Here is a 25,402-nt window from a genome sequence, read left to right as displayed (position 1 = left end):
TTGCAATGTTAAAAAACATATAAATATTAGAAAAATACGATTTTTTTGGCGGGGTTTACTTCCTCTTTAATAACTGCTGTGGAGGAGAAGGAGAGGCATGGTGGAGGAGAAAGAAAGGCATGTAGAGTAGAGGTTGTAGTGCAGAACTGGAGCACAAACATTACAGAAACTCACAAAGGGCTCTATAGGTGCCAGCACAACGGGAACAGAAAGAGAATATAATGGGACAGCTAAAAAATGAAGCCACAAGGAGGAAAAAAACCCCAAAAAAACAAAAACAAACAACGAACGCGAGTTATAATACTATTATGCGAATTTGGAAAAAAATTGCAATATTACCATTTTAACTGAACAAGCTGAAGATAGAAGCTGGTTGGTTGCCATGCACAGTTGCTCCAGTTTTGAGAAATTTTACTAGATTTGGTCATGTATAAAGATCCCCAAAAGCTGTACATTTCAGTCATTAACACACAAACTTCAGGGTGGCCTGTTAGGGTGGATCTTTAATTGGTAATGCATATTAGTTACTCAGATTCCGCTCGTCATTAAATGCAGGTAAACTATAGACTGCATCTAATTAAGCTTGGAATGTTTATAATTTAAGTAGGTCGGTAATTAAAGGGACAAATTAACCATCCTGTGGAAATAACCTAATTTTGGTACATAATGATGTAGTTATTGGGCAATCAGATTTTCCATCTTCTGTGCACAATCAATCACTTAATTAGGGTTTGATCCACTTTTATTTGCTGACAAACAGCACATGTAAGATCAGATTTACTGTAGTAAGAAGTGTTAGGTAACGTGACACATGGGTGGATCTTTTTCTCTTGATGTACATGTACACAAGTAATAAACATATTATACAATATTCTACATCTTTTGTTATTGTTATAAAAGCTTTTGAATAATTTAAATGTATCAAATTAGAAATGGCACATTATGCTTATGAGGTCAGTCCACAGCTCCCCACATAATGGGACAATTTTAACATTTTACTTTGACATAATTTCCACTGGATTTACACTATTCTGTGTGCATACAGCATGAATAGTAAAACACATGTGAAGGTGTGAATGGGCTCATAGACTCTGCCTCGGTTTTTCACTGCAGTCACATAAAAAAAAAAAAGAACAGGATTTCTTCTTCACATGCATTTTCATGCAGAAAATGGCAGATTTTGCTCCTTCAAAAAGGACAAATGTGAACTTGTCACAGGCATTCGGGAACTAGATTATCCATACTATATAGGGATTATGATCTTGTGATCCTGCCTTATATGTCAAATTGCAAATGTTTGGGGAATTGTGTTTTTGAGATTTAGCAGTGATGGCCAGATCTATACATTAGGCAACCCTGTTGAATTTCCAAGAAAAAAATAAAAAATCACACCGGCTTTATACAAGGAGAGATATTACGTGTTGCTCGAGGGTTATCTATTTGGATAAAGGTTAGAAAGGAAAGCCCAGCACTTCCCATTTATTGTCAAATCAAGTATAAATTGGCCAAAACTGTCCTATTATTCCTTAAAGGGCTTGAAAACCCCTAAAACATTAGGGTGAAAAAACTTCTGTCACTGACCAGCCCCCCAGCCCCCCCCCCCCCACCGTTTTACTCACCTGAGCCCCGTAATTCCCACATCGGAGAAGCGCTCACCCTCTCTGCCCATTGTCTCGGCTCTTGATTGGATAGATTGATAGCAGCACAGCCATTGGCTCCCGCTGTTGTCAATCAAATCCAATGACCCGGGGGGCGGGGTCGAGTCCGGCATTCTGTGTCTATGGACGTAAATGCTGAACTCGGGAGCACACCTGCACGGGGACCCCCAAGGAGAGCGCTTCTCCTAGATGGTTTCCCGATGCGGGGAGGAGCCACGAGCGCTGTTGGGGGACCCCATTGGAGGGGAGTATGTTATCTTTGTTATTTAAAAAAACAAAAAAAGGGGGTTTAGTAACCCTTTAAAACCAGTGGAACTCTGGTAGAGGCTTATAAAGTATGAATAGGGTGACAAAATTCACCTGGGATGAGGCTTTGGCTAAAAAAAAATATTTTAAGAAATAAAACTGGATATTTGTACTTTCTTCATTCTTTCCGAAGTCAAAATCTGCAAGTAAAATTTGACCTTTCCATTTGGATTTTAAAATGCCTTCAGCTAGAAAGGAAAAGGAAAATAAAGCTTTGTCTTAACAAGTAATTCAGAAGTATGTTTTCTAAGACAATAGGTTAGTTGAAATATTGAGTACAGCATAGTCTGCAGTTTAAATGACAAAAGTAAAATCCAAAGTAATTCTGGTGCCTTGTTTATCCCTGGCGGCATTACTGAGACAAAATGTATCAATCAAAACTTAATTTTGTTGGCTCATTATTAAAGCAGACACGAGAACATTCACCTCGAAATATCTGTGACCCGTTCCTCTTTATCACGACAGGTACATCAATCATGGCCAGGCACTGTTCATCTGTGAGCCATTTACGCATTGAGAGGAGTGATGACATCCTAATGCAGACATAATAGAATTTCCTTGCCTCTCTTTACTATTAAACCCCATCGTATAATTTTCTAGTAGCCTAATCTCTAGCCAACCATAAAAAAAAAGCTCTGATCCCCAGCCCACGTCTGTTTTGGAACAGCTTTTGCACTTTACAAAACGAAGTCTTGGGCCTCTAGACTTGGTCTGCACTATGAACTGAAACATCATTAGCATTATTTTTAATGTAATTGGCATTTTACCTCTTGTTAATTACCCATCAAAATGTTCTGCTCAGATAAAAAAAAATTATATGCGCGTGGAGTAATTTTTCCCTTATGAAATAAACATTTAACATTTTAATGTCTCTATTTCTCATTAATTGGTATGTTATCACTACCTGAAATGATTCCTTCATCTGCTCTCCTCATAGAAATTCATTCTTAACTCCAGACATCGGGGTGCGGTATTTTTACGAGCAAAAACCTGTTGCATAATCTTTGTACATTACTTTTTTTGCATGCAGAATAAATACAAAGAAGGTAAAACATATGTATCAAACACAGCAGATCCATGTAATAAAACTTTGTCGAATTGAAAAAGTTGCCTTTTGTGTTTTTGTAAATGGACAATTTTGTGTTTTAATTGTTTCTTACTGTCTTTTCCACAAAACTCTTACTGACGCCATCCCTGACTTCATCCCTGCTTTGTTTAATTGCTGAACATGCAGTTTGAAAAATAATATCCACCTACCCTTTGCTCCTGAGTAGCCACGAAGGTCTGAAATCCAGGGGCCACACCAAACCCCAGTTCTTGGATAAATGGCGGCTCAGACTGGCTGTGTATTTGTACTTTCACTCCAGCTTCAAAAGTAGTTTCCTCTGTAGAAAAAAAAAAAAAAATCAGGTGGGATGAGTGTCAGATGGTTGCAAGCAAAGTTTCCCACAAATAGGTTTGTGCTATATGTTTTTTAAACAGAAGGTATTCACAATATCTCTGCTACAAATTTAAGTGGTTCTAAAGCCTAAACATTTTTTACCTTAATGCATTCCCTGCATTAAGGTAAAAAATATTTAGGCATTGATTTTGGTCCCTCACTTCAATACCCCCCCCCCTTTATGCTTACTTGAGCCCTTATTTGATCCAGCACTGTGCACGTTTGCAGCTCTTCTCTCGCCTCCCTTCCATGTGTCTCTGGCTTTGCTGGGGCACCGGCAGCCATTGGCTCCCAATGCCGTCAACTGTCTGTGTCCATGGACGCAACAGCGAGGCTCGGGAGCAAGCACGCATGAGTGTCCCCATGGGAAGTGGCTTCCCGTGGGGGCACTGAACAGAGAGGTGGAGCCAGGAGTACATTGATTTTTGCCCCTCACCTCAATGCCCCCCCTTTATGCTTACTTGAGCCCTTATTTGATCCAACGCTGTGCACGTTTGCAGCTCTTCTCTCCCTTCCCTTCCGTGTGTCTCTGGCTTTGCTGGGGCACCGGGAGCCATAGGCTCCCAATGCTGTCAAGTAAAGCCAGTGATGAGGAAGGGGGGGCCAAGTCCCGCTCTCTGTGTCCATGGACGCAACAGCGGGGCTCGGGAGCAAGCACGCATGAAGTGGCTTCCCGTGGGGGCACTGAACAGAGAGGAGGAGCCAGGAGCGCCAGCAGGGGACCTGAGGAGAGTTGGTGCCGCTCTGTGCAATTCCATTGCACAGAGCAGAGAAGTATAGAGAGGTTTATTAAAAAAATAAAAAAAAATCATTTACAATCACTACTTGATTATTCTAGAAATTCAAAGAGTTTGTCATTAAAAAATTGTGCCTAAAGTCATAAAAATGTAATATATGTTTTACAAGCCCATCTTACCATAATACAATAGATGTTCTGTATAAATTGCTTCAGAAATAATAACTTCCACATTTACTCTGTACAATGTTTAGTGAGTGGCTTATTACTTTAACAGAAAAAAACAAAACAAAAAAACTTTAGTTTAAAAATAAAAAACTTAAATTCAAATGACAAACAGAAAAAAAAAACGTTTTTTTTTTCAGGTGTACAATGATTGTGATAATCATATCTGTATAACAGTGTTAACATTAGAAAGTAATCATACCATTATCTTCATTATTATCATAACAATTTAGCCATAGCCACTTCTGGAGAAAGACATTCTATATTGACCTTCATGTTGGAGGAGTATTAGATTATTTTGATGTACTGACTACTGAGAAGCAATTTTGAAGATGTCACAAAAGTGGAATATAATATAATAAGTCTCTTACAAATGGGTTAACGTTACATAAAATTTACATTTAACACAAAGCATTCCACATTGTATTTTACTTTAATGCACCAAGTAGAAATCAACATTATTCAATATTCAGTGTGTCCACGCAACAGGAGGAAAATCCCACACTCCACCTCATACTGTATAAATAAGAATTTGAAGCCAGGCAGTTGCATTTTTTAATTCATATAGCGATACAAAGTAACAATTACAGTTTCAAGTACACCATACATATACAAATGGTAGTTGTTTTTTAGGAACTCTGCAGGTGGCTTTTCCAAACATCTAGGAAAACTAATTTACAGTTCTTTGGATTTTTTCTGTTCCAGTTTCTTTTGCCTCTTTTGTAATCTCAGACTCCGTGATGTTGCAATCAGGGCTCTTTGAGGGCCATTCAATATCTTCCACAACTACATGTTCATTTTGCTGAAGATAGTTCTTTATGACTTTGGCTGTATAGTTGGGATCATTCTCCTGCAACAAAGTAACTTTGGGACTGATAAGATACGTTCCTGATGGTAACGTGTGATGGATAAGTATCTATCTGTTCTTTTCAATATTGATGAGATCATAACTTCTGACCAAGTCCCTGTGTACAAATGCAGCAAGGAACCTCCACCATGCTTCATTGTTGCATGCAGATACTCATCTTTGTAACACTCTCCAGGCCATTGGCAAACAAACTGCTTTCTGTTACAGCCAAATATTTAAAAATGGAACCAAATTTGGATCCAAATATTGAGAGCAACTGCTGCCATTTTTATGCACACCGGTTCCTGTGTTTTTATGCAAAATCAAGAGAATTGGCCCTATCTGTGTGTCTGAGCCACAAGTCTTCCGTTGTTTAAAAGCCATGCCTCAGACACGCAGATAGGGCCAACTGTCTTGATTTTGCATAAAAACACAGGAACCGGTGTGCATAAAAATGGCAGCAGTTGCTCTCGATATTTGGATCCAAATTTGTCTTCTTCACTTCTCACACTCGTTACTCCGAGCTAGGATTTATTTGGATTCTGCCAGGTCTGAGCTAATTGTGCCACTGGACATCTTCTGTAAAGGAACATAAGCACGATGTGTGTTTTTTTCATCTGCTGCACTAAGTTTTCCTGGCTGACGAGTGTGGTTTTGGTTCTTGACACTGTTGGTTCTTTAAATAGTTTGGTTCTTGAAATCATAATGGTTATTAAACTGAGCCATTTATCGATACATGATAGCAATATCTAGTAATTGAGCAATTTTAGATAAAAAATTAGACTGATGTACTTGATCTAGTTGTTGGCACAGATTTAGGTCTGATCTTCTTTAATTGCCAACTGGTATTCATATAAGCCTCCAAAGGAAAACTGTAACAAACACATTTTCAGCAATCATGGCGCATTGCATATAACGTTCAAAATCCTATTATACTTCACAGATCAAATTTAAAATCTAAATCTTTTAACGTTACACTAACTACTACTATTTTGGTTAGAAGAGAGAATGACTCAGTTGGATTACTGGACCCTTGGCAATCTATGATAAGCTTGTAAAGATTACAAATTGATAGACTGTAACAATGTCTGCATACATAATCCGTTCTCGCTCCTAAAGGGAGTTGATACGTGAATCAAAGCTTTTCTTCTAAAATTACATTTAACAGTGATAATGAAAAGAATCTGGCGTGTACAAAATATACTAAACCATGCTGTTGTATCTTTAATATTTTGTGCTTTTCTCCTAATACACTACATGGTGAAAAACAGAAAGACAGGAGACATGTGTGATCTCTACAGTACTTTCTTTCTTTCCATTAAACTTTTAAACTTTTACAAACTTTCAATAAAATTACTGAAAGAGAAAACACTTAATTGCTGTTGCATTAATTATTTAAAAGCCCTGTGCGTCTTACAAACATTGGGGAAAAAAGTGATCTGGATTTTGATTTTTTTACAAGCTGTTGCATTCATTTTGCAGAGTTGTCACTGCAGCACTTCATTACAAATTTGGGAACAGATTAATCCTAAACATCTGCACTCGTAAATACACAATTGGGGAATTCAAAGAAATTTTAACAACTTGTCCCAAACCTTTCACTAATTTGTTCATTGGAAAACATGTTGAAAAAAAGTTGAAAAAAAAGTTGATTTATACTAACCACTTCAGCTACAGGCCTTTTTTTCACACTTTGGAAAAAAATACACATTTTTGAATTTTAATGCAAAAAAACACATACATAGCCCAATTTTTTCTTAGAATATAAAAGAAGTTACTCTGAGTAAATAGATACCAGACATGAGATGCTTTAAAATTGTGCACATCTATGCAATGGCAACAAGCGACGTAAGTTTTACTATCCATAGGAGACACTTTAAAAGCCTTTACAGGTTACCACTTCAGAATTACAGAGGAGGTCTAGTGCTAGAAAACTGGCCATGATGTGCTAATAGATTTTTTTTTTTTTCAACGGAAACCTATTACATTTGCTATTATGGTTTGATCAAGTCCCCACTGTGCCTTAATAAATACCGCTAGAGAATTTGACTTTGTAAGTTATTGAAAAACCTAACTTATCTTTATGAAAAGTGAAACTAAAGACAAATACAGTGGGGAAAATAATTATTTGATCCCCTGCACATTTTGTTAGTTTGCCCAATTTCAAAGAAATGAAGGGTCTACAATTTTTATCATAGGTGCCCTTAAAACGATAGCGACAGCATATCAACCAAAAATCCAGAAAAAACACGATACAAATTTTTATAAATTGAGTTAAAGTTCAGTGAGTAAAAAAAGTATTTGATCCCCAAGCAAAACATGACTTAGTACTTGATGGAGAAACCCTTGTTGGCAAGCACAGAGGTAAGATGTTTCATGTAGTTGGTGACCAGGTTTGCACACATCTCAGGAGCGATTTTGGTCCACGCTTCTTTACAGATCTTCTCGAAATCCTTAAGGTTTCTTGGCTGTCGCTTGGCAACTCAAAGTTTCAGTTCTCTCCATACATTTTCTATAGGATTAAGTGAAGACTGGCCAGGCCACTCCATAACCTTAAAGTGGATGTAAACCCTCACATATAGCCAGTGAAGTGAACAGCCTCAGATGATGCACAGAGATGAAACAAATCTCCCTATATAAGTTTTACATGTATATCTGCTGTCTTCACCTTTATATACTGTTTAGAAAGTGCACGTCCTGTTATAATGTTCCAGCAGGGGGAGGGGAGTATTACCATACAATGAGACAGCTGATTTGATGAAAGGCACACAACCCCTCTCCTCATAGGCAGAGACTTGCAGAGCTGTGCTTTGAATGGACCAGCTCTTTGCTAATCTATTTATAGCACCCACCCTGACACAAATTTCAGGCTGCTTTTATCTCAGTTGACTGAGAACTTGTCAGAAGTTATCATGCTGTTAACAGAAGAATGGAGCAGGAGAAAGACACGAGGCTTAGTGCTTTAAAGAGAGATAAGAAAACACAGCAGATATATGTGCCCAGCTCAAATTTCATGAATCGGGTTTACATCCACTTTAATGTGCTTCTATTTGAGCCACTCCTTTGTTGCCTTGGCGGTATGTTTTGGGTCATTGTCATGCTGAAAGACCCATCCATGACCCATCTTCAGTGTTCTGGTTGCAGATGGGTCATGGATGTAGGGATGGTGTTATTAGGGTCATAGTCTGCTGCTTGACTGTAGGAATGGTGTTCTTAGGGTCATAGTCAGCATTTTTCTTCCTCCACACGGTGAGTCCCCCACCTTTTTTTTTGTTTTTTAATCAGATCATTTTTTATTGAAAACAAAGGTAACATTTTCATTTTACAACAAACGTATCACATAACTGAGAGGACACAGATTTATCCATTCTTATGGCCAGCCGGCTACATAGTGTATGCGTTCACACTGTATAAAAGGCAACAGTTCATGTAAAATAAAGAAGCATTGTCTAAAAAAGTATACCTGAGTCCATTGTCCTTGAGTTACTTTATATTGTGTGTGCCCTCATTATATCCTATCCCCCATCTCTGTTCCCAGCCCTTAGCAGGGCCATCAAGTGGGGCAGGGGTGCTACATACTCCTAAACAGTGGGGAGTGGTGTACAGTATTTATATATATATTAACCGTTGGGTAAAACAAAACAATACATTCAACCACTGCAGATCTAGATACCATCACAGCAAGTATATCTCATATGTTTAAATTGTACATGGAGCACTACCTCACCACCCCCCCCCCCCCCCGGCCACACACACCATCCGCCGGGCTAACAATTTCTATGGTTAAGCGGACGATGAGGTCCTGCCACCGAGAATTTTATTTTGAACCAAGCATAGGGGAGCTAAACCAGGAACCTCTAGCCAAGCATCCCAGATATTTTTAAACTTCCTTGGGCTACCTCGATGTTTGTATGTCAATTGCTCCGTTATAAGAGTAATTTATGGCAGTAACTAGGGATGAGCCGAACACCCCCCGGTTCGGTTCGCACCAGAACCCGCGAACGGACCGAAAGTTCGCACGAACGTTAGAACCCCATTGACGTCTATGGGACTCGAACGTTCGAAATCAAAAGTGCTCATTTTAAAGGCTAATTTGCATGGTATTGTCCTAAAAAGGGTTTGGGGACCCGGGTCCTACCCCAGGGGACATGTATCAATGCAAAAAAAACTTTTAAAAACGGCCGTTTTTTCGGGAGCAGTGATTTTAATGATGCTTAAAGTAAAAAAAAAAAAGTGAAATATTCCTTTAAATATCGTACCTGGGGGGTGTCTATAGTATGCCTGTAAAGTGACGCGTGTTTCCCATGTTTAGAACAGTCCCTGCACCAAATGTCATTTTTAAAGGAAAAAATCTCATTTAAAACTGCTTGCGGGTTTAATGTCATGTCGGGTCATGGCAATATGGATGAAAATCAGTGAGACAAACGGCATGGGTACCCCCCAGTCCATTACCAGTCCCTTTGGGTCTTGTATGGATATTAAGGGGAACCCCGCACCCAAATTAAAATAAGGAAAGGTGTGGGGCCACCAGGCCCTATATACTCTGAACAGCAGTATACAGGCGGTGCAAACAAGACAGGGACTGTAGGTTTGTTGTTAAGTAGAATCTGTTTGTAATTTTGAACATTTTTAACGTGTTTAGCTCCAGCCAAAAAATCTTTTCTAAGCTTTTTGGAAAACATAGGGAAGGGTTATCACCCCTGTGACATTTGTTTTGCTGTCTTTCCTCCTCTTCAGAAGATTTCACCTCACTTTTTTGTCCCAATGAAAAATGTTTTTTGAAAATTTGGGTTTTTTTGTGGAACAAGGATTGGAAAGCATCAGTGGAAAGGAGAACTTGTTTTCCCATATTAACTCTTACAGGAGAGAATTTCCCTTCCTAGGGGTAGATTTCATCTCACTTCCTGTTGTCTCCTTCCGTTTGCAAGTAGGAGTCGTTTGTAAGTTAGATGTTTGAAAGTAGGGTCCTGCCCTATATACTCAGCAGAAATTTGGGCCTTAGGTGTTGCTGTGGCCACAACACTGTAAGCCCTCACAGGGCCCTGCTGTGAAATATTAGATCAAGAATTGTAATTACATGCCCCTGTTGAACAGGAGCTGAAAAATTAGGCCTTAGGCACTGGTGCTGGTGCCACAACACTGCAACCCCTCACAGACACTCTAGTTGGAACGCAGGAACGAGCCCTGCTGCAAATTATTGCTTCAAAAATTGTAATTACACGCCCCTGTTAGACAGGGGCAGAAAAATTGGGCCTTAGGCACTGGTGCTGGTGCCACAACACTGCAACCCCTCACAGACACTCTAGTTGGAACGCAGGAACGAGCCCTGCTGCAAATTATTGCTTCAAAAATTGTAATTACACGCCCCTGTTAGACAGGGGCAGAAAAATTGGGCCTTAGGCACTGGTGCTGGTGCCACAACACTGCAACCCCTCACAGACACTCTAGTTGGAACGCAGGAACGAGCCCTGCTGCAAAGTATTGCATCAAAAATTGTAATTACACGCCCCTGTTAGACAGGGGCAGAAAAATTGGGCCTTAGGCACTGGTGCTGGTGCCACAACACTGCAACAAGCTATCAGCGTGATGATTGAGGAGGAAGAGGATAATTACTCAGGGATAGTCACTCAGCATCAGCATAGGCAGTCTTTGAAGGGATCTGAGATTTCAAAAAAAATTATTCGGTTACATCAGCATCAGGTGCTTGGTAGCTGGTGGTGATCCAAGACTCATTCATTTTTATGAAGGTCAGCCGATCGACCGAGTCGGTGGACAGACGCACCCTGTGATCGGTTACCACGCCTCCAGCAGCACTGAATGTGCGTTCCGAAAGAACGCTGGATGCAGGACAGGCCAGTAGCTCAATTGCATACTGTGCAAGCTCTGGCCAGTGATCCATCCTCAAGACCCAGTAACCCAGAGGATTTTCGGTGGGAAAGGTGTCCAAGTCTGATCTTGCCCCTAGGTATTCCTGCACCATGTAAAACAGACGCTGGCGATGGTTGCTGGAACCGATCATACCTTGGGGCTGCGGACCAAAAAATTGTCTGAACGCATCGGTCAGACGGCCACCTTCTCCACCGCTCCTTCTTTGACTGACCGAAGCCTCAGCAACACGTTGTCCAGAAACAGGAGTTTGTAACCTCCCAGTCTCTGGGAACGCGTTGCACAGACCTTTCTGCAAGGCCTCCCGAAGATGTTTCATCCTCTGCTCCCTCTGCGATGGCAAGATAAGGTCCGCAACCTTACCCTTGTAACGTGGATCAAGGAGGGTTGCCAGCCAGTATTGGTCCTTCTCCTTGATACCACGAATACGAGGATCCTTACGCAGGCTTTGCAGGATCAGGGAGGCCATGCAGCGTAGGTTTGCTGAGGCATTCGGTCCGGAGTCCTCTGGGTCACTAAGAACGACATGGTCCGCAGCCACCTCCTCCCAGCCACGTACAAGTCCATGTGTTTCTTGGGACTGATCCCTTAAAGACTGCTGCTGATGCTGAGTGCCAGGCTCCACCTCCATACTGACACAATCTTCCTCCTCCTCCTCTTCCTCCTCGTCCTCTTCCTGTGTGATCGGCGGGCACGCAGGAACACTGTCTGGATAAAGGGGGCCTTGAGAGCTAAGGAAGTCCTCCTCTTCCTGCCTCTGTTCTGCCTCAAGTGCCCTGTCCATTATTCCACGCAGCGTGTGCTCCAACAGGTGGACAAGGGGGACAGTGTCACTGATGCATGCACTGTCACTGCTCACCATCCTCGTGGCCTCCTCGAATGGTGACAGGACAGTGCATGCATCCCTGATCATGGCCCACTGGCGTGGGGAAAAAAAACCAAGCTCCCCTGACCCTGTCCTGGTGCCATAGTCGCACAGGTACTCATTTATGGCCCTCTGCTGCGTGTGCAGCCGCTGCAGCATGGCCAACGTTGAGTTCCACCTGGTGGGCATGTCACAGATTAGGCGGTTCTTGGGCAGGTTAAACTCCTTTTGGAGGTCCGTCAGCCGAGCACTGGCATTATATGACCGGCGGAAATGCACACAGACTTTCCTGGCCTGCCTCAGGACATCCTGTAAGCCCGGGTACCTGCCCAAGAACCGCTGCACCACCAAGTTAAGGACGTGAGCCAAACAGGGCACATGGGTCATTTGTCCCTGTCGGAGGGCAGAGAGGAGGTTGGTGCCATTGTCGCAAACCACCATTCCTGCCTTAAGTTGGCGTGGCGTCAACCACCTCTGAACCTGCCCCTGCAGAGCTGACAGAACCTCTGCCCCAGTGTGGCTCCTGTCCCCCAAGCACACCAGCTCAAGCACCGCATGGCATCTTTTGGCCTGCGTACTTGCGTAGCCCCTTGAACGCCTACGGAGCACCGCTGGTTCCGAGGAAGAGGCCATGGAGGAAGAAGAAGAGGAGGGGGTGGAGGAGAGAGGTGTGTCACAATCAGCATTTTGGAGGCGTGGTGGCGGAACAACCTCCAACACTACTGCACCTTGTCCTGCATCCTTCCCAGCTGCCAGCAGAGTCACCCAATGCGCCGTGAAACTTAGGTAACGTCCCTGTCCATGCCTGCTGGACCATGAGTCAGCGGTAATATGCACCTTACCGCTGACCGCCCTGTCCAGCGAGGCATGGACATTGCCTTCCACATGCCGGTAGAGAGCCGGAATCGCCTTCCGTGAGAAAAAGTGGCGTTTGGGTACCTGCCACTGAGGAACCGCACATTCCACAAACTCACGGAAGGGGGCAGAGTCTACCAACTGAAAAGGCAGCAGTTGAAGTGCTAGCAATTTTGCCAAGCTAGCATTCAACCGCTGGGCATGTGGATGGCTGGGAGCAAACTTCTTTCGGCGGTGCAGCAGCTGGGGCAGGGAAATTTGCCTGGTACAATCTGACGTCGGTGTACCAAAAGCAGATTGCCCACAAGTACTTGGCTGTGACACACCTAATTCTACACCTTCATTCCTCTCACTGCAGGTCTCAGAGAGGACTGAAGGTCTAGTGGGGTTGGAAATCTCAGCTGATGAGGAGCAAGGAGAGATCCTCTTTGTTCTTTGGTGTGGGTCTTTTAGATACGCTTGCCAACGAACTGCATGGCAGGTCAACATATGTCTGGTCAAGCATGTGGTACCCAAGCGGGAGATATTTTGGCCACGCGAGATACGCTTGAGACATATGTTGCAAATAGCAGCGGTGCGATCTGATGCACTCGTCTCAAAAAAGGCCCACACCAAAGAACTTTTTGAATAACGCGCAGAGACTGCAGCGCCCTGCACATGTGGAGCTTTGGGGTGTGATGCAGTCAATGTGCTGCCCTTAGGCTGGCCCCTGGAGGGCATCCTGCCTCGTTGGTGATGTGCTGCCGCCTCCTCCTCCTCCTCCTCCTCCTCCTCCTCCTCCTCCTCCTCTCTCCTATCAGGCACCCACGTTGAGTCAGTGACCTCATCATCCCCTCCCTCCTCATCACTGGAGCAAACCTGGCAGTATGCTGCAGCAGGGGGAGCATGACTGCCAGATTGCTGTCCTTCTTGGGCACCCCCTCTGTCCGCGCTCATGTTACTGCCTTCATCGAGCTCAGTATCGTCATCAGAGCCTTCCAAACGCTGGGCATCCTCCTGGAGCATGTACCCAACACTGTGGTCAAACAGTTCGAGGGAATCCTCATGAGGACATGGTGGAGCTAGGGAAGGAGTCACTGATGACATTGAGCTGAGGGAAGAGGCCGCTGCTTTGCCAGACAAAGCACCCTGGGCATGGGTGAGAGAGGATGAGGAGGATGAGGACGGCTTGGTCATCCACTCGACCAAGTCTTTCGCATGTTGCGGCTCAACATGGCCAGCTGCCGAAAAAAAGGCCAAGCGTGTCCCATGGCCACGTGCTGATGAGGATGCACCGTCTCCACGACCAGCACTAGACACAGAGCCTGCTTGCCCTCTCTTATTGGCTTGTGACTGTCTGCCTCTCCTTCTTGGCCTTCCAGACATACTAATGGCCTGTAGCTGCACTAAGCTGGGATAGAACACCTGTAATTTTCTTCAAGTAGCTTTATATACTGTAACCAGACAAGCCTGCCTGTCAGTAGGAAGATAAGAGGAACGGATCTAGCTGAACACTGTGAGCAGGACGCACTGTACTAAATGTAAATAGTCTAGCTGCCTGACCGTGGTACTAATAGGATCAAATAGAACACCTGTAATTTTCTTCAGGTAGCTTTATATACTGTAACCAGACAAGCCTGCCTGTCATTAGGAAGATAACAGGAACGGATCTAGCTGTACACTGTGAGCAGGACGCACTGTACTAAATGTAAATAGTCTAGCTGCCTGACCGTGGTACTAATAGGATCAAATAGAACACCTGTAATTTTCTTCAGGTAGCTTTATATACTGTAACCAGACAAGCCTGCCTGTCAGTAGGAAGATAACAGGAACGGATCTAGCTGTACACTGTGAGCAGGACGCACTGTACTAAATGTAAATAGTCTAGCTGCCTGACCGTGGTACTAATAGGATCAAATAGAACACCTGTAATTTTCTTCAGGTAGCTTTATATACTGTAACCAGACAAGCCTGCCTGTCAGTAGGAAGATAACAGGAACGGATCTAGCTGTACACTGTGAGCAGGACGCACTGTACTAAATGTAAATAGTCTAGCTGCCTGACCGTGGTACTAATAGGATCAAATAGAACACCTGTAATTTTCTTCAGGTAGCTTTATATACTGTAACCAGACAAGCCTGCCTGTCAGTAGGAAGATAACAGGAACGGATCTAGCTGAACACTGTGAGCAGGACGCACTGTACTAAATGTAAATAGTCTAGCTGCCTGACCGTGGTACTAATAGGATCAAATAGAACACCTGTAATTTTCTTCAGGTAGCTTTATATACTGTAACCAGACAAGCCTGCCGGTCAGTAGGAATTTAACAGGAACGGATCTAGCTGAACACTGTGAGCAGGACGCACTGCATTAAATGTAAATAGTCTAGATAGAAGATAACAGGAACAGATCTAGCTAAACTGAATACAGTGTATATATATATATGCAACACCTGGGATGCATATATATATACACAATACACTGTAAGTGCAGCTAACTGACTGACTGTTCTGCCTAATCTATCTAACTCAAATCAAATGACACTGTCTCTCTCTCTCTCTATCTCTCAGCACACCGGAACACACACTACACAGGGCCGCCGTGCAGGCGGCCTTATATAGTGTGGGGTGTGTACTAAATCCCCTGAGCCATAATTGGCCAAAGCCACCCTGGCTTTGGCCAATTACAGCTCTCTCTACTGACAGCGCTGTGATTGGCCAAGCATGCGGGTCATAGTGCATGCTTGGCCAATCATCAGCCAGCAATGCACTGCGATGCCGCAGTGAATTATGGGCCGTGACGCGCCACACGAATTTAGCGCGAACGGCCCATAACGTTCGCAATTCGGCGAACGATCGAACAGCCGATGTTCGAGTCGAACATGGGTTCGACTCGAACACGAAGCTCATCCCTAGCAGTAACCCATTCCGTATGTGTAGGAGGTGATACCGATAGCCATTTTCTAGCAATACATTTTCTAGCTACAAATAGTGCTCTGAGAATGGCTATATAGGTGTGGGGTGTATACTGTTCCTCATCTAACTAGCCTAGTAGGCAGAGTTTAGGGTCTACTTCGAGCTTAAGGTTCCAAATTCTATTAATAGTACTTATCACTGTGGACCAATATCTTTGCAATTTTGGGCATTTCCATAGCATGTGTATAAGTGTACCATTGTCCACCAGACGAGAACAAAATGGGTCGTCCCTTCTATGCCATTTGTGTAATTTCTCGGGTGTACGGTAAGTGCGGTGGATAATAAACAATTGAGTACGTTTTTGAGATGAGGAAAGTGACACTCTAAGTACATTATCAAGTATGGTGGCCCATTCCTCATCCGAAAGATGTCCTATATCTTCTCCCCAGCCAGCTCTGCGGTTCAGTGACATAGCTTTAGATACTTGACATAGGAGAGAACCATATAGGGAGGATATCTGTCCCTTCGGGGATGATGATGTAACTAGTTGTGTAAGTATTATGGGCCTAGTTAGTAGAAATTGTAGATTGTGCCGATATAGCTTGCCTAAGTTGCAGGTATTGGAAAAATAAGGTGTTTGGCAGATTGAATTCCACGCGCAGTGATTGGAAGTCTCGCAAGAGGCCCCCATGGTACAACTGTAGAATATACACAACACCCCTCCTAGACCAGGTGGAGAAACCCTGTAATTTACCTAGTTCTGGGTAGTTCCTATTGTTTCAAATACGGGACCAGTTAGTGTATCCCGCATTTTGGAATGCTGTTTGGCTTTACTCCATACTCTGTCCATGACTACCAGGGTGGGGTAAGATGGTAACGCCCCTAGCTCTCCCTCTTCTATGCATTCCACAAGGCCATCACCGGACAGCTGTGTGCATATAATATTTCTTATAGGATCAGAGGACTCAGGGGTACAACCAGCCCGTTAAATGCTGCAATTGAGCTGCTATGAAGTAATAAAATGGATTTGGAACTTCCAGACCACCTGAGTCTTTCATTTACTGCAGAATTTCCAACTTAATACATGGAACCTGTTTCCTCCATATCAATGTGCGGAAAATGGTATTGCATTTTTTAAACACATGGATAGGGATCCAGATGGGTGCACAGGGGTACAAGGCAGGGATGAAGAGCATACCAGAGTTGTGGATTCCAAATAGTTTTTATTAAGTTACAGCAGCCTACTACCGAGAGGGGTATTTACCGAGAGGGGTAATTTAATCCAGCTAGCTGCTTGTTCCTGAAATTTTTTAATCAATGGGTTTATATTGAGTTTGATATAGAAATCTAACTATAACTATGCCCAGTTACCGAAAGGTTTCTACCACCTTAATCTGTTCTGCTATCCGGGGTAAGGGTGCCACAAGAGGATCTAATGGTACTAGTGTAGATTTGTCCCAATTCATTTTGAACCCAGAGAAGGTCCCAGATCTATGTATTAATTCCATAAGGTTCATCAGTGAGACAGAAGTGTTGCCCAAAAAAGAGGAGCACATCGTCTGCATATAGTGCCGATTTGTCTTCTAGATCACCTCTTTTAAACCCATATATATCTGTGTTCCCTCTAATGGCTGCAGTTAGGGGCTCTATGGCCAGCGCAAATAGCAGAGGGGACAGGGGGGCATCCCTGCCTTGTACCCCTGTGCAGATCAAAGGGAGGGAATAATGTGTTATTGATTCTGATACAGGCTTTCGATGCCTTATACAATAGTTTGATCCAAGAAATGAATATCTCCCCTAGGTTGAATTTTTCCAACACCTGCCATAAGTAATTCTACTCAACACTATCGAATGCCTTAGCGGCATCGAGTGAGAGGATGGCTCTCTGACCCTGGTTGTCAGTGGGGATTTGCATATTTAGATATAGGCGACAAAGATTGTTTGCCGTAGATCTATTCGGTATGAATCCGGATTGGTCCGGGTGTACAAGCTTAGTTACCATCTTTGATAGTCTTATGGAGATGACTTTAGTGAGTAATTTTAAATCCGTATTCAGCAAATAGATGGGTCTATAGGATTCAGGTTTATCAGGATCCTTTCCTGGTTTCAAAAGAACCACCACCACCGCTTCATACATAGAACTCGGCAAAGAATCTAGGGAGTGAGCATCAGTAAGCGTATGGAGTAACTCTGGCAAGAGTACTGCTCCAAATTTTTTGTATAATTCAATTGGTTATCCATCATTTCCTGGGGCCTTAGAGTTTGGGAATGTGGCCAGTGCAAGTTGTATCTCCTCAAGGGTGAGAGGTGCATTTAGTTGTTTTTTATCTTCCCCCAAAGTTGCGGGAGTTGAATGCCATCCAGGAAGTCAGACAACTCAGCTGCAGTGTAAGAGACCTTTGAAGAATATATATCCTGAAAGAAGGTACAAAACCCCTCCAGAATGGAAGGGGTATCTGTAACCACTTGAGTGGGTGACATGGCCAATCTGTGTATGACCTGGGAAGGTTGTTGGGACCTGGCTATCATGGACAGCATATGGCCAGTTTTCTCAACCTCTTCAAAATATGTTTGAGAGGTAAAGAAACGCTTGTTATCACCCTGCTGTTGATCTATAGTGCAGTAAAGTTTTTGTGCATCTATCCACTGCCTCTCATTGATCAGCAGGAGCTTGCAGCAATTTTTCTTCAGCCCTATCTACAGACATACTGGCATCCTAGGCCCATTGTCTACTCTTGGTCTTAATTGTAGCAATCTCTTTAATGCACATACCTCTAATGAAAGCCTTCAGGGTATCCGACACCACACCAGAAGTGGTTGAATGTCTATTATCCACCAAAAGGTTTTGGATATGAACCTGCATATGTTCAGTGTCAGTAAACAGATGAAGCCAGATTGGATTCAACTTCCAATGGACGGGTAGTCTAACCTTAGAGCCCTTTCACACTGGGGCGGTTTGCAGGCGCTATTGCGTTAATAATAGCGCCTGCAAACCGACCCGAAAGTGCCGCTGCTTTCATTCCAGTGTGAAAGCCCCGAGGGCTTTCACACTGGAGCGGTACGCTAGCAGGACGGGAAAAAAAGTCCTGCTAGCAGCATTTTCTGAGCGTTGAAGGAGCGGAGTGTATACCACTCCTTCACCGCTCCTGCCCATTGAAATCAATGGGACGGCGCGGCTATACCGCTGGCAAAGCGCCTCTGCAGAGGCACTTTGTGGTGGTATTTAACCCTTTCTCGGCCACTAGTGGGGGGTAAAACCTCCCCGCTAGCGGCCGCATACCGACGGTAAAACGCCGCTAATAATAGCCGCGTTTTACCGCCGCCCAAGTGTGAAAGGGCTCTTATGGAGATTTAAACTGAGTTGCACTGGGGAATGGTCAGATAGGCCCCTGGCCAGATATGTCACCACAGGGTCATAACAGCGAGTCATAACATTCCCCAGTGCAAAATCTATACGTGATAGCATACAGTGAGTCAATGAATGGCAGGAGAACTGGGCCTTGAGAGGAAACTTACATCTCCGTGGATTTATTAACCCAAGTTCAGCTATATATTTGGCTAAAGCAGTAATTGATCTGTGGCCCTGTGGGCAGTATTTCTTGTGTACATTGAGTGAGGTATCCAGTGTGTCCCCCTCCATAACCACTTCCGGACCACCCACCGCACATATACTGTGGCAGGGCGGCCCGGCTGCGCGAACTGATGTACCAGTTCGGTGGACTCGATGTCCGCCAGCCACCTACGATTGCGGTGAAGAGAGGCAGAACGGGGATCTGCCTATGTAAACAAGATGGATCCCTGTTCTGACAGGGGAGGAGAGAGAGATCAGTAGTTCCTATGATCAGGAACAGCGATCTCGCTATACTGCCAGTCAGTCCATCCCCCTGACATTTAGAAAGCACCTCCCTAGGGAACACTTAACCCTTTGATCACCCCTAGTGTTAACCCCTTCCCTACCAGTGTCATTTATATAGTGATCAGTGCATTTTTATAGCACTGATCACTGTATTGGTGTCACCGGTCACCAAAAAGTGTCACCTAGGGTCAGATTTGTCTGCCGCAATGTCGCAGACCTGCTAAATATTGCTGATCCCTGCCATTACTAGTAAAAACAATAAAAACAATTTTAAAAAAGTCCCTATATCTTTCTCCCGTTGTAGACGGTATAACTTTTACACAAACCAATCAATACACGCTTATTGCGATTTGTTTAACCAAAAATATGTAGCAGAATACATATTGGCCTAAACTGATGAATAAATTTGTTTTTTTATATATATATTTTTTATATGTATTATTGCAGAAAGTAAAGAATATTGTTTTTCTTTCAAAATTATCAGTCTATTTTTTTTTTATAGCGCAAAAAATAAAAACCGCAGAGGTGATCAAATACCACCAAAGGAAAGCTCTATTTGTGGGAAAAAAAGGACAATTTTATTTGGGTACAACGTCGCACGACCGCACAATTGTTAGTTGAAGCAATGTAGTGCCGTATCGCAAAAAATTGCCTGGTCATTAAGGGGGTAAATCCTTCTGGGGCTGAAGTGGTTAGGAAGGCACAAGTACAGTCATGCCAATGAACATCTAAATGGTTCAAAGAAGGGTTGGGAGAAAGTCCTCTGGTCAGATGAGACCAAACTGAACTCTTTCGCATTAACTCGACTCGCCGTGTTTGGAGGAAGAAAAATGCTGACTATGACCTTAAGAATACCTAAGAACACCATCCCTACAGTCAAGCACAGAGGAGGAAACATTATGCTTTGGGGCTGTTTCTCTGATAAAGGTACAGGCTGACTTTGCTGCATTGAGGGGCCAATAAAGGGGGCAATGTATTGTAAGATCTTGGATGAGAACCTTCTCACCTCAGCCAGAACACTGAAGATGGGTCTTCCAGCATGACAATGACCCAAAATATACTGCCAAGGTAACAAAGGAGTGGCTCAAAAAGAAGCACATTAAGGTCATGGAGTGGCCTAGTCAGTCTCCAGACCTTAATCCCATAGAAAATGTATGGAGGGAGCTGAAACTTTGAGTGGCCAAGAGACAACCAAGAAACCTTAAGGATTTAGAGAAGAAAAGTAAAGAAGAGTGGACAAAAATCCCTCCTGAGATGTGTGCAAACTTGGTCACCAACTACAAGAAACATCTTACCTCTGTACTTGCCAACAAGGGTTTCTCCACCAAGTACTAAGTCATGTTTTGCTTGGGGATCAAATACTTATTTTGCTCACTGAACTACAGCTTAGTTTATAGCATGCGTTTCTTTTTCTGGATTTTTGGTTGATATTCTGTCCCCATCATTTAACATACACCTATGATAAAATTATAGACCCTTCATTTCTATGTAAGTGGGCAAACTTACAAAATATGCAGGGGATTAAATAGTTATTTTCCCCACTGTATGAAATGCAGCATACACAGTATCACATGCATTTATATGCAGTTTAGTAAAGAGAGGTTCAGTGATTTCTATAGACCAGCCATTCTCAGAGTACACCTGGGTTTATCAGGGGTGTCGTCAAAAATGAATTAAAATTTCAATAAATGTCAACACAACAGCCATAGGGATCACGGGTGACTTTTTTAACAGCGTCATTGACTGATTGTTATGGTGCATTATAAGAAACAAACATGCTGTGCCTATGTCTGCTGGCGAGCAAAAAATGATTTAATTAGTTGTTACGAGGTAGCATGTTGCGTGAACCAGCTGTGTTAACCATGGCACCCTGGTTGAACAACATTAGGTACAGGAAGATTACATCCAGGGTCAGACATCTATTCCAATGGGCAGTTTCACACTGCTACACTGCAGTTTGGCTGCAGTGCAGGTGTATCTGCAGTTTTTGCATGTTTTATCTGCAGTTCCTTATACTTTCTATTTAGATGCTCGTGTTTGGCACGTTTTCTGATTGTGCACCAAAAGTCCTGCATGCTGTCAGCCAGTTATAACCCCTCCCACTCCCAGCATGCTTCAGTTTTCTAGTAAAGAAGTATTAATAGTAGATTACAAACACAGAGGGGGTCAGACCCATGTCCCTTAATTAACTGCACGAAATGTATTTTACCACAAGTACAAAAATCCTGTTTTCTTTCTCATTTGTTATTGATTCAGTTATTCTGAGAAAATTTGGAATTTCAAAAGCAGTTTAACTGAGGGATGGGCAACAGTAACAAAACTACACAGCAAAAACAAAAGAACTGGGGTGGTCTGCAGGTGAAAAAGCTGCCCGAAGGACCTTACACCCAAAGCTGGCATCAAATGAGGCCTGGATAGCCATTTGGTAACAGAGTATGCATGAACTGAAGACCAGGTGGCAGCTTTGCAGATCTGGGAAGCAGTTGTCTGATGTTGAAAAGCCCAAGAAGCACTCACACAGACCTACAGTAGTAGAGTACACCTTCACAGGAAAGGGTGGAACCTTGCCCCTAAGACCATAAGCTTGTACAATAATCTGACTGAGCCACCATGGAATAGTGAAGCAAGAAGCTGGTTCACCCAGAAATTACATAAGAGTCAGTCTTTCTAATGGAAGCAGTGACTAAAAGATAGCCAGCAGAGTATGATCTACATCCAGGCATCGAAAGGAAATCTCCTTTTGATATACTAGAGCCCGAAAGAGAAATAAAAAAACAATGTCCTGGTTCAATTGAAAGATATAAATCACCTTAGAAAGGAAGGAGACTCAAGGCCTCAACACTATCTGCTTCTTTTGGTAGACTAGATAGATTTCTTTATAGGACAAGTCCACCAGTTTATATACATGCTTTGCAGAGGTGACAACAAGAAATCAAGTCAAAACAAGTCAAGCCAAGCTTTTTTGTCATTCTACTACACGTGAGGACATACGGTAGAACAAAATGTCATATCTTGCAGGACCATAGTGCTACATACTAATTAAGCATTATTATAATTATACAAAAATAGAACACATCGGGGAACTTAAAATAAAAAATTATAAACCTATACATATCTGTAAACTATGTAACTGTACATATACTGTGTATTTCTAAGAGTCTTTGTAGCAGCAAGCATTTGTAAAAGTGTCTAGTGCATATTTAAGAGTAAAAAGGAGGGGAAACGAGATGTTCCCCGTCAACTTTGCAACTTTGTCGGTGAACGACAAAAGGGGAATGAGTTCAAACGGTGGTGTTTGAAGAGCCAGGATAACCACATTCAAATCCCATAGAGTGGCTGTACAGGAGGCTCTACATGTGACACACCCTGTACAAAAGTCTTGACAAATGAATGGAGAGCTAGCAGTCTTTGGAAAAGATAGCAAGGGCTGAGGTTTGCCTATTAATGGTACTCAGAGTCAAATACTGATCTAGGCCTGATTGCAGAAAGGTTAGGCTTGTTCCCAGAGTATTTTGTGGGGTTAAATCTTCTTTCCTCACACAAGGTGAAGTAAGCTTTTCATGTGTAATGGCATACCTTGCAGGAGAATCAGAAATACCCCTGTCTCAAGGCCTGGTCTTCTACAGCGAAATCATTAAAGCCAGCGGCTGTAAAGCAGGGTGGTCAACCTGTCCTATAGATAGGAGATATGACTGGTCTGAAGGTGCCCTGCATGCTGTTTGCCAGAAGTTTAAGCAGGTTGGAGTACAACATCCACCTGAGTCAAGTTACAACTATGAGGGTCACCAGAATGCTCTCTATTTTAATCCTTGGTGAGCAGACGACGCAGGTGTTTCATAGAAGGGAAGGCATTAGGTTGCACTAAACCTAGGGAGTATCCACTGGTTCCACTTCTGGCTTTCCCAACCTATGGCACAGGTCCTGAAACACTTACAGGTTTAGTGACAATTCCTCTAAGTCCAGGCACTGGGGTAGTCTGCCATGTCCTGAATGTGAACAAGGCTGGTACGTAGAGTTCTGCCCAGATTAGGTGTCAAGGACTCCTTTCCAGCCCTTCAGACTGCTATCCATTGTTAGGCAAATTCAGGACAGTGGGAGGAAAGATTTCTGAATCCCCAGAGCTGGATTCCTGAACCTCTAGGCCCCGCAAGGCCTGGTCTTCGATGTCAGGTGAGACCGTTTGTCTAGAGACTGAACCAGTTTGTCAGACAACAAAAAAAATGTGGCAAATGATGCTGCCTTGAAGGAGGATGCCCTCAAGCCTAAAACTCCTGAACTGTAAAGTCTGAAAGCGGACAGTCAACGTTTTTCTTGGGGAAGAAAAACTCTTGCTTGGGCACAGCAAAACATGCAAGTATGCATTCTTGTTGCCCACAGAGGCTAGAAAGTCTCCCTGATAGAGGGAGGCTATAACAGACCTGGTAGATTTTATGCAATATTGGTATGCAAAATGCTACCTTTTAGTTTTGGAACAGTGAAAAGGTTAAAGTACATTGTAAAAGCCTTGAAACTGTTATTCTGTTGGAACATTGGCTCAAAAAATCTGCTAGAGCAGCAACACAAGCAAGTTGGACAACTGGAAGCAGGAAGTGAAACCTGAAAATCAACCTTCTTACACAAGCACTGAGATGCTTTCTGACCAGGTGTCTGCAAAGGCAAACAAACCCTACCTACTTTTAAAAGTAAGCAGGTGTTCCTACATGTTAAAGTGGACTTGTCGTTAGATTTGGGAGAATTAGGGGCCCAGAGTTTGCAATTGAACTGGGCACCTGGTTGGGTCTGGACTTGGAAGCTGAAGCCTGGAAGTAGCAAAAGGAACTCTTCTTGGCCTCAGAAGCCGAAGAATGCCTTCACAGTGTGTGGCTGAGGCTTCCTTTGCTGGAATGAATGAGTGCTTTTACAAGCTTATCCAAGAAATCAGCAAAACAATGTTCTCTATTAAAAGGTGTTTGCAGCAAGCATGGTAACATGTTGTTCTACAGCTACAGCTATAGGCTGTTTTTCCATGTTTACCTTGGCATGCACCACATCAACAAGACCCAATATATTATCTTTAAGTCTGACATTTGTCTACAGCTCCTTTAATAGCAAAATCATACATTAAAGATATGTGGGATTCTGTGATAGACAGAGCCTCTGCAAGAGAAGGTTCAGAGACCTCTACTGGTGCAGAAAGGAGTGACACCTGACAGAAGACACAAGGGAGTGTATAGAGTGAAGCAGGAGACAAAGATTCAGGCTGTCAGCGTGAGGTCCCTGAGAAGGGACACAACAGGCCACCATAGAACTGTTAGTGGATCTTGATCTGGAGACAACTTAATTAAGAACACCAGGTAAAAAACATGGGTTCTCAAAAACCAGCTGCTAAAAGCAAGAGGTTCAAAGAGACAGAGGTGACCACATAACTGTAGGCCACAGAAAGGACTAACTGAGGTGAAACCATGTGTTTTTTGCTAATGGGAGCAATGGAGGGAAGATGCTACCTCCCAGTGAAAAGGCAAGGCAAGAGCATAGAGTACACATGTACACTTAATTCTACAGAAACTAACAGAAAAGGGAGCTTGGGATGGCACTTAATGGTCCTGAAGCACATAGTTACCCAATCCAGGTGTACTCATTAAGAGTCCTGGGACACTGGATAACATCATAGGTTGTACTACAGCTCTGAACCTACAAAAAGCATTCTGTGGCGTACTCAAACAGTACACAGAGCTCTAGAATGCGCCACAAGCAGAGTCCAGTCCCCAAAGGTAATCTTTGTTCCAGCAGGGTTCAGGTACAACCTCCAAATAGTTGCATAGGGAGCCCAGCTCAGCAGCATGTAGATGATTGA

At 43.2% G+C, this 25,402-nt stretch overlaps 1 protein-coding gene across 2 annotated transcripts in view; it reads right to left on the bottom strand.

Annotated features, from left to right (window-relative positions):
- Positions 1-25,402, bottom strand: part of ASIC2 (acid sensing ion channel subunit 2) — a 1,118,261-nt gene that overhangs the window by 170,813 nt on the left and 922,046 nt on the right. For both annotated transcript variants that reach the window (XM_073607638.1, XM_073607637.1), the window contains exon 3: positions 3,222-3,349. In XM_073607638.1, coding sequence (XP_073463739.1) covers positions 3,222-3,349 — 128 coding nt within the window. The remainder of the gene's footprint in view (positions 1-3,221; positions 3,350-25,402) is intronic.

The sequence above is a fragment of the Aquarana catesbeiana genome, linkage group LG12 (assembly GCF_042186555.1).
Source record: "Aquarana catesbeiana isolate 2022-GZ linkage group LG12, ASM4218655v1, whole genome shotgun sequence".
In the NCBI taxonomy this organism is placed as follows: Eukaryota; Metazoa; Chordata; class Amphibia; order Anura; family Ranidae; genus Aquarana; species Aquarana catesbeiana.
The sequence above is the reverse complement of the archived record's forward strand: the minus strand, read 5'-3'. Positions and strand labels throughout refer to the sequence as shown.